This window comes from Mus caroli, unplaced genomic scaffold (assembly GCF_978045245.1).
Source record: "Mus caroli unplaced genomic scaffold, Mus_caroli_1 scaffold_11, whole genome shotgun sequence".
Classification (NCBI taxonomy): Eukaryota; Metazoa; Chordata; class Mammalia; order Rodentia; family Muridae; genus Mus; species Mus caroli.
Window position 1 is genome coordinate 110,866,681 of NW_028227266.1, and position 15,826 is coordinate 110,882,506.

The 15,826-nt window shown below is 40.0% G+C and overlaps 1 protein-coding gene across 20 annotated transcripts in view; it reads right to left on the reverse strand.

The window, feature by feature from the left end:
* Arpp21 (cAMP regulated phosphoprotein 21) overlaps positions 1–15,826 on the reverse strand; it is a 167,132-nt gene that overhangs the window by 93,748 nt on the left and 57,558 nt on the right. For all 20 annotated transcript variants that reach the window (XM_029481247.2, XM_085828093.1, XM_029481248.2 and 17 more), the window contains one exon: positions 15,531–15,671. In XM_029481247.2, the coding sequence (XP_029337107.1) occupies positions 15,531–15,671 (141 nt within the window). The remainder of the gene's footprint in view (positions 1–15,530; positions 15,672–15,826) is intronic.

Consider the following 15,826-nt stretch of genomic DNA (forward strand, 5'->3'; position numbering starts at 1 on the left):
GAATGAATGGATGGATCAATGTATGGATGAGTGACAATTTAGCCTGTACAAATCATTATAGCTCAGGGCCTGACTGAGAGTTGCTCAATCAGATACAAGGTCATAATTTCTGTAATTATAGAACAGGACATCAGAGAGTTTGGTTAGTTGGAGCATAAATTTGAATTGAAAAGAGAGTGGTCATTGAACACTGGATTTGTGTTTATTAATCATTATAATCTTTTTACAAAAGACTGAGAGATCTAGGCTAGAGAAGGAATCTTAATCCTCCTCATTCTGATTTTGGAACACCTCGGTGTAAAGTGTTATGAAGTTCTATTTCAATGTTCCTTCTGAAATCCATTTCTTCATAGTTTGTTATTTATAGTAACAGATGTCATATATATGTGTGTGTATATATGAAAATACTTTGATAGCATGATGAATCTTAATTAGAAGAAATATTGTTTTTCATAACATGAATATTAAGAATGATTCATACTTTGATATAAATTATATAAAACAAATTCTCAGTGACTGATTTGCAAGTATATTCTTTTATTGTATTTTCAAAAATAAGAAGAAAATCAGTTCTTTTAGGTTTCTTGAAAAATATTTTGAATGCTCATAAAGTAACTTTGAGGTTTGTTTAAAAAGAATCAAGCAATTGTAATAAAATTTTTCCTCCCCAGGATGACTTTATGGAGAACTATTTATGAGTTGAAAACTACTGACAAAGGGCCATTGTATCCCAGCTATTAAAAATCACTTTTACAACTGATTGAACACCAAACTAGTATTATTTCTGAGCCATATGGTGAATGACACCAAAGTAATTCATTTAGGAATAGTACTTCAAATGGTAATTAATTACTTTTAATCCATGAACTCAGAAATGAATTTCGCCAACAGTTTTCAAGGCTACAAAGAGCCATGTGTTTATTAAATATTGATAAGTGGTCTTCACTGTGTACCTCATGGGCATGTGTCATACCAACCTAATTTGTCACATTTATTTTTATCTTTATATTTTTTGAATTTGTTTCATGAGGTATCATGTCTAACTTTCTATATATCATTACCAAAACATGTAGGAAATAAAATCAATGCTTGTTTTAGATGGGTAAAAGCTTCCTCATCTCCAGGTAAAAAAATCTCTAGCGCATACAGCTGCCCACTGCTCCTAGTTGGTGCACACTGCTCCTGTACGGTGAGCATGCTTGCATCTCCAGCCAGTATCTTGGCCTCTTCGGGAAATAAAACAAAGATGAGTTAAGTTTATTCTACATTGTTCCTTCTATAGATGGAACTTATGGAAAACAGGGTGGCTGGTGACCACAATCACATCTCTCTTCTACTCAATCAATTCCAGTCTTAGCTCAAAAGAATATTTTCCTCAGAAGCTCAGAATGAATGAACATTCATTATTACTGTTATTTTAATGTCACTCCTCTTTAAGTATTTTTCAACAGTTTAGCCTTGCTGTTAGGTTCTTAAGGCCAAAGTTGTCACTCATCTTCCAAAGACCAAACTTGTTACTCATCTTCCAAATAGATCAGCGGAATCTCTTCCTCCCTTCCCACACGGAAAGCAAGAATTGAACTCTTTTGATGGTGGAGGTGGAGGTGGGGGTGACAGTCAGTGGTGGGGGTGCGGTAACAGAGAGGCCTTGGTGCAAGTCATGTAGACTGAAGGAAAAGTGCTGCTAAGCTGAGATGTTATCTCAATAAACAGCTAGAAAACAGCTGGGCAGTGATGCAAACAGTGAAGGATTTTAACTGTCAAAAATGTTAGACCTCAGAGTACTGTGAACATTTCAACTGAAATGTTCTAACCAACAGGTCTCCAAAAAAGAAAACAAAAGCTCTTTATCCTTATTGAACAGGTATGTGTCACCATTTCCCACATCAGTCTGTCATTTGATTCTACTTTGTTTTCTTTTAAATGATATTATATGTTATATGCTAAGAGAGAAAGTGGAGGTATATACATACATACATATATATGTGTGTGTTGTGTAATTTTGCATATTTTTGCAAAATAAATTTTCTTCTTTTATATATATATGTTGCATTTATTTACTATTTACTTTGTGTATGTACATGTGTACCACATTGCCTATGTGGAGGTCAGAAGACAACTTGAAGAGCACACTCTAGTCATCCAGAGACTAAATCATTTTACCACTATTTATACCATCTGTTATTAGGATCTCGCAAACTTGTGTTTAGAATTTGGGGTGTTTATACAAAATCATTTTCTTTCTTTTGTATGTATGTATAAATAGTACAGGTATATACATGTCCATGTCTGTGCATGTGTGGGAGGGTACACATCACCCTGCATACATCTTTGAAGGCCAGAGTTTTACACTGGGTATCAATTGCTCTCTGCCTTATACTCTGAGACACCATCTCTCTCTGCATCTGGAGCTGCTGATGTGGTTACTAGCCATCAGACTCCAGGGGCCCTCTCGTCTCCTGCTCCCCAACACTGAGACTATAGTTCTGTGGCACTGTACTTATCTTTTTATTTGGTTTAATTGAAAATTCAAAGTAAGTTTCTCATGCGTGTGTAAGGAGTGTTTTATAGATCAAACCACCTTGTTAGCCATTTTCTTCTGAGTTCCTTTAGTGCAATTAGGTGTTAAGAGAGACATGCAGGCTAACATGATACTTTGGTTCCTCTTTACTGTGGAGTATCACAAATGACACTTAGCAGAGTCTTCCAATCTGAGCCTGAAAGATTCTTTTAAATTGGTGCTTTTTCCTTGGCAAAACCAAACCAAACCAAAGCAGCAACAACAACAACAACAACAATCACCCCTGACCTATATGGATGAAGAAGCATAAAGCTGCCAATGTACCTTGATAATGTGATCCTATATCTAAGAATGAATCCAAAGAAAAAGGCCATAAATGAACACCAAGTTCCATTTTATAACAGTGGAAGCATGAAGCTCTCTTCTGCATGCATAAGGAACTTGAGACATGTTACAGAGACTTGAAGTTCTTTAAAACAATATCGAATAACATTGACCAGCAGGTAAAGGCTCTGTATAAAAACACTAATACAAGTTGACTATGTTCAAGCTCTAACACGTGGCAACAGGAATAATGTTAGCAGAAATCTTATCTATGGATGGTGAGCTGCCAGGCAGCCTTACTTCTAATCTTTCAGAGATTTGTGTTATAGTAATCACATGTGATTTTATAGCAACAAAATAATGAAAGTTATTATCTCAGTTGGATACCAAAACAATTTAGCAACTTAATAATGACTCATACCAAATCATTGGATTATAGACAATTATTCTTATATTTTTGAATATTTACAAGATACTCTTTCATTGAATGCATTATTTAATAATCTGGTAATTGGAGATTTAGATTTTTTTTTGTCAAATTACTTCTTAATCCTTCTATTATACTACAAGGTTTTGGAAATGAAAGATTAAATTTTACTCTTTGTACAAGTCAGATTTCTTACACTAGGACCTTCTAATTTATAAAAACTCACCTCATCCTGCAAACTTCTTGTGTTTACTGGAATGTCATTCTTGATTTGTATGAGTAGACATTTTACCAATGACAACATGGTAACGACCAAGTGATAACAATCACAAGAAGGTCTCTCTCTCTCTCTCTCTCTCTCTCTCTCTCTCTCTCTCTCTGTGTGTGTGTGTGTGTGTGTGTGTGTGTGTGTGCTATAAAGAAGATAAAGCAATGACAATTGTGATAATGACTTAAGGGGGTAAGGATACAATGAAAAATTTAAAAGGGAAAAGAAATCTCATACAGTTAAGGCCCAATATGGTATTCTCAGTTTGTGTGGCTAGTTATTCATGAACTGTATTGAGCATGGAATTTTAACACTGTCAAACAGGAGGATACAATTAGATCACTGAGCTTCAGGGCACTGGTATCATGGTTTTAAATTTATGTATAAATCAACGGTTTGTACAAATGAAAAATAATATCTACAATGCAGAAAGTAAAAGCCCTTCAAAAATAACCGATGAATGATTTCCCATTCAACATGTTTGGAAAACTGTCTAGTTCTAGTTTTGGATGGCAATGTGCAATATATGCCTAAGTTCATGAAACTATATAGACATTCCTCCATGCCGATCCCATACATTCCTTAAGTTCATGAAACTATGCAGACATTCCTCCATGTTGATCCCATAAGTTCCAAGAGCCTGCAAAGATGGCTGCTATTCAGAGTAATTGTCAGTTTTGGAATCACAGTGTTGGTTGACATTTGGGATTAGCTAAAGATAACTTGAGATTCTTTGTATTTCATAAAACCTCAGTGGTGTCTCTTTAAGTAAACCTATGACCCAATCACGTGGTTTCCACCACACGTATGATATGATCTGCTCATGATTCCTCCCTCAGCAGCTTCCACACAGACAGAAGACACACCCCTTTGCATGGGGCTTTTCCATGTTTTTCTTCCAACACTTCATTAATGAGACGATTTTTGTTCAGTTCTATAGTTTTAATTTATGGGCTTTGTTTTAATTCTAAACTTTTTCTCAGTGACAATAAACTTATAAAATGCTTAGACCCCAATTGTACCTTATCTATATTGGTCTTACATAAAGAATCAGGGGGCAGCAAAGGGGAGAGACATGGTGTGCATATAATCAAATTACTTTGTATAAAATTCGTCCTAGCTAGGATTTTTATTTCTTTGATGAAACACCATGACCAAAAGCAATTTGGGGAGGAAAGGATTTATTTTGGCTTATATTTCCATATCACTGTTCATCATTGAAGGAAGTTGGAATAGAAACTCAAGCAGGGCAGAAGCCTGGAAGCAGGAGCTGATGCAGCAGCCATGGAGGAGTGCTGCTTACTGGCTTGCACAACCTGCTTTCTTAACAAAAGCGAGCCACCAGGCCAGGTATATGACACCACTCACAATGGGCTGGACCCTCCCACGTCAGTCACTAATTAAGAAAATGTCCTACAAGTTGGCCTTATAGGCTGATCTCATGGAGACATGTTCTCACCTGAGGTTCTCTGTCTTAGACAGCTTTAGCTTGTGTCAAGTTGACATAAAACATGAAACTCTCAAAGAATTAATAATTTTTAAATATTGTTAGAGTAGTATATTCAATGATTCTAACTTCTATTCCCTATTGGAAATCCCAGTGTATTTCAGGATATGAATCAATGACTGCAGAAGAAATTATCAGAAGCTGTATTTACTATAGATTATGGTTAATATTAAAATGCTGTTTAATATACAAAACAACATTGAAAAACAAGCTTAACATACTGTATCTTTGTCTTTTCAGTCCTGCACCTTATTGATTGTGTTATTATTGTTTATTATTATTATTATTATTATTATTATTATTATTATTATTAAAGGTTTATACAACTTCTATAAAGGAGGAGGTCTGGTTCATTTGCTTTGTTGTATAAAGAAATATATATATATATATGTATATATATATAAAATGTGTACTCTAACATGCACAGGAGGACTAAATGGATGTAAGCAATCCTAGCAATTCTGAAGTGCTTTGCCCAATACTTGTGAGGTTTATAATAATAAAAAAATCTTATTATACAGTTTATATTTTCTGAATAAGAGAACTTAGTAGGTATGCCAATAAATTATACTTTAAGTTTTATTGATTTTATTTATCGTGTGTGTGTGTGTGTGTTTGTGTGTGTATGCGTGCATGTACGTACCTTTGTGTATAGGCCATAGGGTAGCTTGTAGGAGTTTTCTCTCTCTCGTTCACTATGTGTGTCCTAGTGATTGAACTCAGGTAGTTAGGCCTGGTGGCAAGTGTCATTATTTACTGAGACATCCCATCAGTCCACAGCACATGAAAAAATATTTAAACAACACTTTCATCAGGGTTAGAGATAATCTTAATTATGATAGATCTGATTTGTGTCATAGTATTTAAATAATGTTTGATTCATGAGTGTCCAAATGGGCCAGTCAGGTGTTTATGAAAATAATTCTGCCTTTGAAACTGTGAAAAATAATTGGTGTTTCGAGGAATGAAAGGTTTTTTTTTGTTTGTTTATTAGTTATAATGTTTGTGTGAAGTAGCTCATTAAAACTCATAGGTAAATATTATATTCCCACTAATAAAGGATTGCTATTGTGAATCGGTTGATGAGGAGCTGCCATTTCTTGTCTGCTTGCTTTTTGCACATGTAAAGAAATGCAATGCACTTCTCTTTTTCTGTTTTTGTTGTTGTTTTTGTTTTTGCTTTTCGAGTCAGGGTTTCTCTGTGTAGCCTTGGCTGTCCTGGAACTCACTCTGTAGACCAGGCAGGCCTTGAACTCAGAAATCCACCTGCCTCTGCCTCCCAAGTGCTGGGATTAAAGGCGTGAGCCACCACTGCCTGGCTCTTTTTATGGTTTTATGGAGAGGGCAAGGAGGGGAGGTTGGGAAGCTGGGGCTGTGTTCCTCTGTGTTCACTGTGGGAGCTGGAAGAGGCTGCAGTGGGGAAAAGTCAGGGTGGGATTAAAGGTATTCTGTATGAGCTCATTTCTTTGGTAGACGACAATATGTCTGACAGCATATCATAAAGTGTCCTCCAGATCAGCCAAAACACAACTGTCAATGCTGCAAGTGAGTCTGGCTGCAGCAGGGGCTGGGGTGGGGGTAGAGGATGCTCTCAGGATTGAGCCTATTCCTTTGGTCTGCATACTTGAACCAGCATTCTATGTAATGTTGTTTGTATCATAGCCTTTCTATGACTGTCCTGAATACATAATATGCATTCTGCATTAAATGACATTGCACCTTGTGAGTGTACCTGCACACACACCTACACATTCAACCATAATGAAGCTGATTTCCCACACAGTGAACAGAAAATGGCTAAGAAGTTTGATTTTCAAAGCATGAGACCCACAGTACTGAATACTTGAGAAGTATTTCTTTGCTGAACATACTTCAAGGTCATGGAGGCAGGTTTTACTTCACTAATAAATGTGCTAAGACAATTTATAGTTTTACCATCTACTTTAGTGTTAACATTCTTTATTTTGCTGTTTAAGCACTGTGTGTGTGTGTGTGTGTGTGTGTGTGTGTATGCTCAAGTGTGGAGTGCATGTGTGCATGTGTACCCGTGTATGTGTGCAGAGTGGGGGAGTACATTTGCATGTGTGCTTGAAGATCGGAGGCCAACTTCAGGTACCATGCCTCTGGACATGATCCCTCTTGGTTTCTTTGTTTTGTTTTACCTAATACAGAGTTCTTGCTGGCCTGATATTTTCCAATTTGGACAGGCTGACTGGCCAGCAAGCCCCAGGGAGCCTCCTTCTTGTCTCTCCCCAGTGCTGGCATTGCAAGCATGCATCACCAAGCCTAACTTTTTTATGTGCATCCTGGGAATCAAACTCAGGAACTCATGCTTGCAGCATGAGCACTTTACTGACTGAGCTGTCTCCAAATCCCTTTGTGCAGTTTTCAAAATAATCAAATGCGAATCATGATGTTGCCACCGAGCCAGTGGATAGCAGTGAATGGAGACGGCTTAGTTGCCCTCTCAGTTTCCTAGTACCTTGACATCATTGATTCTATGGGAGGAAATTCTTTTTCCCATGACTTTTGAAAGGTCAAGGTCAAGGGCTGAGAGACACAAGTTCTTGACCTTGACTTTGGTCATCTGTGACCTGAGCAGATAAGACAAACTTGGACTTTGGTTTCTTTCCTATGAGATGGACAGGCTTGATTGACACCCTACCATGCTGAGATCCAAATGAATAAACAACCAAATAAATAAATGAACAAATAGATAGCTGGATAGAAAAATAAGCAAAATCTCCAGATGCATCAATGTGCCATGAACAAGGCCCCTTCAAACAATGAAGCAGATTCGATCTATACACAAGGTGTCTGCTTGCTTTGTTTCCAAAATCAAATAGCAAACTGTATCATACAATCGTACAATCAGAAAAAGGAACACCATAAACTTATTTTAATCCCCCTCTCTCATGCACAAAGTCTATATTCTCAGAGGAAAAAGGAAGACAATATCATGTTTGGAGACAATGGCAGAGAGTTTGACCATGGTCACAAATAGTCTCGAGTGTAAGCTTAAGAGACAATAAAGGACCTAGGTGTCTTCCCAAAGAAAGGGAAGTGTTTAGAGAAATGAGTATGTTGATGACACTAATTTTATCGTTAAGTATCCAAACCACACTGTATGCTTGTCAATCAGATAAAGAGAAAGAAGTGGAGTGTGTCCGGTGCACAAGCCACTTGGTTCTAGTCAGATGATTGGTGGCACGGACCTTACGAAAAGCTAACAGTAGATCCACCCTGTTTAGAAGTGACAGGGTGCCAGCCCACCACTCGTAGTTGCACTTAGATGGAGGTTTGGTCTTCTTCAGAGCTCTCTGGTAAGCATGGATCTAGCAGGATGTTAATGTGTCACAGTGTCCCTTACAGCCCTAAACCAAGGACAAGAATGCTGTGGACCTGGGAGGAGGCCTGTGTCTGTTTTGTTTTGCTTCAGTGAAAACACAGTCCCCGGTAGGGTATGAAACTCCCCATTGTAGACACCCAAGAATCCCCAAGTTAAGCGTTGGTGCTTCAGGCATTCTGGAGAGCATGGGCTCCTTCACCTGGGCCCAGCCTCTCGGTCCTAGGTCTGTGCCCTGAGATAGTGGAAGGCCTGGCCTCCTGTAGTTAGTGCAATAAAGATCTGTCTCTTCAGGACTTCTAAGCAAAGACCCTTCAATCTCCTGGGTGGCACTTTCTAGAGAGACTTTCTTCAGTTAGAAGAGACTTCTTTGTTCTTGTTTTACTGACAAACACCTCAGTTAACTTATTTTCTAGATCAATTGCTCCACACACACACACACATCCCTTCAGGCTGGTGCCAAGGACCACGTGCCTCAAGAATCATGGAGTTAAATCCAAGCGCATTTAACTCTCTTGTTGTTTGCATTGCTTTGTTTTGCTATTGAGAGGCTCAGTCTGCAGCCCAGGCTAGCTTCAACGTCTTGTATTCAGGCAGATCTGAAACTCACTATGTAGCCCAGGCTGGCCTCAAGCTCATGGAAATCCTCCCAATAGTTAAAGCAGCCTTTCGATCTCTCCCCCTGCCCCACAATTGGCGGAGAGTGAACATACTGTCCTCCACAGCATTTGCTACTGCTATGCTTTGCTCTGCACTCTGAAGGGTAGGGAATTTGAGGCAAGGAGAGTAGGTGGATGTGAAAGATGAAATAGAAATTGTGAAGAGATGACAACCTTTTAACATGAAAATTATCTGAGACAAGTTAAAAGTTGATCTGCCATATGCAAAGGTATCCAGGTGCACATGCGCAGTAATGACACACTGTTTGTGGGAAAGGCAAGTGGAAGTAGATGGTTTCTCTACAGCCTTTGTCTGGGATAGAAAAAGGAGAAGGAGATAAAAAATAGAAAAAAAAATGCCTCCATAAAAAGAACAATGTACATCTTTGTGCTAAATGTAGGAAAGTAATTGAGAGAGAGAAAATGGAGATCAGAGAGACAAAATTAAAAAAGAAGAAAAAGCACAGAAGTTCTAGTGAAGCAGGCACACACTTGTAACAAAGAAAAAAAAGTTAACATTTGTGATGAAACCATGAAACCGAAATGTTCGTAGTTTTAGTTTCCTATCTAAAAGTCCTAATGGTAACATTGATCTGGGGTGGAATCTCCCGTTTATGATCCCAGCGACATGGGAAGCTGAGGCAGCAGCTTACACATGCAAGCCCTGCTTGGGCTGCGTAGGGAGACCTTGTCTGAAGACAAAGATAACAGCATTACAAAGAAAGAAAGAGACCAGAGGTGCGGGCGTTAGCTCGCCAGTAGAGCTCTAACCTAGCAAACAGGAGACTCTGGGTTCCATCTCAAGGGACATTATAAAGAATGAACCGATTAAAGAGACCTTCTGTGGTATACAAGTAACATAGACCCTAGTGTCCACTTTGTAGAGTTTCAGTGGGTGGTACTACCCAGCCTGACGGTCAACCAGAAGACCAATGGTGGGAAATCCAAAGCGCTTGAGAATAAATCCTGTTATTGTCAAAATTCAGAGAGACAGGCAATGGAACTAATGGAATATGGGAAAATACACAACAGGAGCAACAACTACAAAAACACAGGGCTTTTTCTCTTTGGGCACTGAAGTTGCTGTTTCAAGTCAAAGCCTAGGAATTCTGCACTAACCATTAAGACCCATGTGATAAACCAGAAGGTGTGCCTGGAAACAATTGGTCACACATCTTCTTTCTTGGTGAGTTCTGAGGCCTGGAAAACCTGCAACACTACAGGCTCAGATGATTTTACTCATTCTCTACTGTGCATAGGTTTACTCAGACAGTAGCACCATCTTGGATATCCCCCACAAGAACTTGTGACTTTTCCTTTCCCTCTCGGCAAGTTGCCCCTCCAGCCCAGGCACTGGTTGTGACTTTTACAAGAGTCTTTTGTTATCAGGCTAAAAGAAGTAGATACCACCATCTCCACAGAAAGATCAGCTCTTTGTAACTGCTCAATAAATGCAGAATATTAGCATACATCTGTTTAGACCACATAGATGAATCCTCTCTTCCCTGTAATTTTTTGAGTCTGAGCTATCCTCAGTTTTGTTCACTGCAACGAAGCATCAAGAACACAACCTCTCTGCTACAAAGTCACACGTTCTCTGTTCTCTGGGAATCCCCAAAGTATTGAAAACATTAATGCAAAACTTCTAATGGCTTTGCTCCAAAGCTCACCATTGCGTTTCCTCATTCCTTGTGGAGCTGAGGGTGCTGTGTGTGGGATGGGAATCTAGAGCTACTGATGGCAGTGGCTTTGTAAGAACACAATGAGTAGATTCATCTTCTATACTAATATTATTGATAAATAAGACTCATGAATGCTCTCTTTCAACAAGCAGTACATGCTGGAAGTGACAAGCCAGAAATATACATCAAGGACTATAAAACTATAGAAAGATTCTGGTGTTTACTTGTATGAGTAAGTAAACCTTCAAAATACCTTTAAAACAACAGCTCCATAATGTCAATAATTTCTTATCAGACAACAAAGGAGTTAAACAGTTGAAATCTGTTGGAGATTGGTGCTAATGCGTTCCATCTGTGTGTCCAGATGCTGAAGGCCCTTGTCCACAATTGATTTTTGATCTACCAATAAAGATGCCAGTGGCCAATGGCCGAGCATGAAGTGGGGCACTGAGAGTTTCATGGGTAGGACACAGGGAGAATTAGGAGAACTCTGGAGATAAAGGCAACCAGCCATGTGAGTTTTCCTGTAAGAGGCCACTGGCCTGAGGTAGCAGGGCAAGGTTTAAAAATGCCCAGTCATTGAGTTAGCCATGGCATTTTAAGATTAACTGGCTTGTGTGTGTGTGTGTGTGTGTGTGTGTGTGTGTGTGTGTTTTCCATTCATGGATCCAAGATAACTCCTGACTGGTTGTGTGCCTATATGTCTAGGACTAGTTGGGAGCTCAAAGTGGTGTAGGCAAAACTAAATGTTACAGAAATCCACATCGGATGCAGCCATCCCATCTTGAGGATGTGGCTCAGTAGCTGAGATAATTTGACTTGAGGTAACGATCACTTCAATATTCCACTAAATTTCAATAAACCAGTGAAATATACACATTGGTTTAGAACTGAGTCCTGCTAATTATTATTTCTTCTCTATAGAGAAGGCCCCTAAACTGAAATTCTCTTTGTATGATTAGATGTGATCATATACATAAACCAAGAATTAAAGCATATTTTGTGATGTACACATAGTAAGTACCATGATTCTCAGTAAGAGATGGTGTCATGCAGAAGTATATCCTTGAGACCCATCCTCTCCATCAAGGAAGAGCTAATGGGTGATAACTGAGGCTACGACAGAGAAGAACACACAGGGGCCAGGCATACTTTTACGTGGCTCTCAGGGATTGCCCCTTATGACTCGAGCAGTCTAAATTTCATATAGAACAATTTTCTCTCCGTGAAACACTTAACAGACTCTAGTCCCCATTTAAAATATCTTAAATTGTTCTCATCCAGAAAAGCATGGCAGAAGGAAGCTGATGACACTCAGCTGTAGCTGCTACAATGATGATAGTTCCCCTATCTACATTTATCAGTACACCTTATAGGACCATGAGAACTCACTGAAGAAAAACAAAACAACAGACCAATATACAAAACTGTGTTTTATCCCTCAGTTTTATAGCTCATTTCCACACTCCGCCCAAAGAGTTCATATTCTGAACCTGTTCTCCTAAGCCACGATGACATTTAAAATGCATATATTTCAAGGATTTGCATGGGAGCTGCAGAAACATGAACACATCGGAAAAATGTTCCTCAAACACACCACTGAGAGTGGACCCTGGGAGGAATTCTCATCCGGCTCTCTCCCTCCTACGAGTCAATAGATTTCAATCCAACAATATATACAAATTAGCCTAGTTCCTTTTGATGATCAATTGCTCTGGTGAGGCAACCCTTCACATTCGCAGAGAATACAGATTCCCCCCCCCACACACACACACACAAATAAATGGTATTTGAAACCTTCAAGGCACCTAGATCTTAAGGGTCCATTTTTTACCTTCAAATCCAAACATCCTAGCAGCAGACAACTATAACAGCCATACATTCTCATGAAACAACAGTCTTTGCTTGTATTGCTAACATGATCTACGTCTTGAAACCTGAAATATGCTACTCTTTCAAAGAGCCTTTATTTCATCCTCTTTCCTTCTCGCTCCTTTTTCAGAGAGGTAGCAGTTTACTCTCAAGTTCTACCACAGGCACATTTGCCCTCCCTTCCCAAGAGCCATTTAAATGACAGAGGGTGAGCAACATGGTGGTTGGGATGGAGAAAGAGGGCTTCATGCTCCAGTTAATGCCTAGAAAGTCCACTGCTTACCATGGGGTTAGGCGTGACCTGCTGAAGGATGATAAAGGGTGGTAGGGGAGATGGGGGTGATCAGATTGGATTTGGTGCTGGCACCAAAGCGGTCACTACCTTCATGGGGGTATTGTCTGCCCATGCTTGTGCTCACTGTACACTCTCCTTGTGTAAACATATGCAGCCTGTTTGACAATGCTCAGGAAAATGGAAAGTCTCGGGGTGGGGCCTGACAAGATGGACTTAGCACTTGACAATACTTGCTACTTTTGCAGTGTATCCAGGTTCAGCTCCCCAAAATTTACACGGGGCAGCTCACAACTGCCTGCAAGTCTAGGTCTAGCGAGATTTGATGCACTTCTTTCTGATCCCTATGGACACCTGCATTCCTGGGGTTCGCACAGACATGAGGGCATGCACTAGAACTTTCTAAAAATGACCAAAGTTTGTGCTCCTCTGGAAGGGAAGAGGCTTAGCGATGGGACCTCTGTAGGTCAGATAAAGAAAACCTTAAAGACAGATTACATTCTACTGTGGTGCTGTAGAATCTGAAGGGAACACAAGAATCTAGGGGAGAGTTCAGAAGCTTCTAGAATCACAGACCCTGTAAGCAGTCGAAATGTTACTAACCAGATAAAGAAACTGAATTTGAAAATTCAAATTGTATGTAAATTTAGCTAAGTTAAAATTTACTTTCAATGGAGCTGCCACGGTGTAAAAGTCAGCTTCATAGACAAGGCTAAACTTCTATTAAGAGTATTCACAGAGACGTAATATCGCCATCAGCTAGGGTATAAACCTGGACTCGTATCCCGACTGTGAGACTGTAAAACTATTGTAACTATTAACAAATCTGCTCTCTATGAATTGTAAAGCTATCAGGCTTAATCGGCACTATCTATGCACAGATCCACATCCTGCAAGTCCTAGGAGTGCAACACAAAGAGCCAATTAAACACAGAAGTCAATTCCTTCCCTGCTTTGTTCTCAGGGCATCTTTCTCTGCTGTAGGGCACCTGCAAGCCACAAGAAAAACTAGACTGGAGTGTAAAAATAATAAACAATACTACACCAAAACCAGCTGGGTGTGTTTGAGGAAGAACAAAAATGTCTCGGATTAAAGAAGAGGGACCTTTAATTTCCATGACAGTCAAGACAGGAGGCAGCAGTGTCAATGATCAGATTGAGTGGAAAGCCGCTAAATTTTGAGATGTGTTTTGCCAGCACAGTAGAATACAACCGCGGGACCCAATAATTCTGAAGCTTCAAGAGCTCTTAAACATTATCCACTTCAAACTGTTCTACAGATATATAAGCAATTTGAAACTCGGGAGGAAAAAAAAAAGTGAATCGCGACAGTGTCCCTGAGATAATAGCCACTCTTGGTCTAGGTTCCTTACTGGGTGCTCCTCCCCCTAACTGTCTCAGTGCCTCTGCTGAGCAGGCTGATCTCCCAGGAGATAAAGAGCCCCGAGGCCACCTCACTGGCTGTAACCTTCCGCGGGCAGAAAAGAAAGCCTGCTTTAATCAGGAGAGCTCCATTCATAGGAAAGTGCCTGCACTAACAGGCTGACACAAAGACCACGTGATCACCACATGCCCCAAAGGAAAGAACCGTTATTATTTCTTTTTAAATGACGATTTACAGTTTTTTGAGGGTGCCACACCTTTTACTAAAGAAGTGGCTTAAGCTCTATTTGAAAGGCTCGGGAGTTCAAAGCAGACAATTACAGGTGCCAAGGCAAATGATGTCTCCTAGGAGGTCGGTCTTGATGACTCTGACTCAGTGCAGATAGGAAAAAGATTTGAAGATGAAAGACAGTGATGATCTTGAGAGAAAACAAGTGTTGTCTTCTTAGGGCTAAAACTTAGATATCTGGCAAGCTCAGACCTCTGTCTCACAGGTGGAAAAACCAGGATGGGGAATCAGGACTGCAGCAGACTGGGATGCCCAGTCAGTATGCCAGGATTGGGAAGCAAGGTTTCGGTATCCTGTTCTGAGCCTTCCCCAAAACACATGTCTCCCCCACATCAAAAAGGGGGGTAGAAAAGGACAAATGTCTCTGTGTCACAGCTTTATAAACCCTATCCTTGATTCCTCCTCCCCTAACCCATCCCCTCCTGATTTCCCTTCATCTCCCCTCCCCGTCTTTTTGACAGAATCATAGCGTGTATATAGGACTATTTTTCAACTCCTGATCCTCCTGCCTCAGTCTCCAGAGTACTGGGAGCACAGGGATATGCTATCATGCCTATCTCTGCAGAAAGAGCTCGCCTGCTTGCTTGCTTGCTTGCTTGCTTGCTTGCTTGCTTGCTTGCTTGCTTACTTGCTTGCTTAGGCTTTACCCATTTGTTGCACTGGGAATCTAATAAACTTTGTGTGTCATCCATGTTTTCTACCACTGAGCTATACTCCCAGACCAATCAATGCCTGTTGTTTTTAATCTGAATGCTATTTTGAAGTGAAGTTCCCCCACCAAATTCCCTAGATCTCATTTGGTCTTATACGGATTCCTGACATCCCACTGCTATTAGGCCAGAAAGATAACCAGCGCTATACATATTTAACGTCGCATACTTTGCAATGAATAGTGTGCTCTTATAAACCAGTCTCTGACAGAAAAAGAAAACACCAAACAGACACTACGTTGGGACTTACATCCTGGTGCTGCTGGTCTTGTTGATGATGACAGATTTTCCAGTTTGATCCACGTTGTGGTCCAATCCGAAGTATGCTGCCACCCGATGGACCAGCATCCTTTGATAGGATGACATCTGGGGGAACTTTTTATAGTGGTTACTGGAACAGAGTTACAGAAATAAAGTCAGCATCTTCATTTCATGCCAGTAGTATATTTTACAGGGATTTACACGTCACTATCTCCTTTTATCCAGAAACACTTGGCATCTTTCATTTCGACACCACCTGATGTCTTCTCTCGCAGACAAATCTCT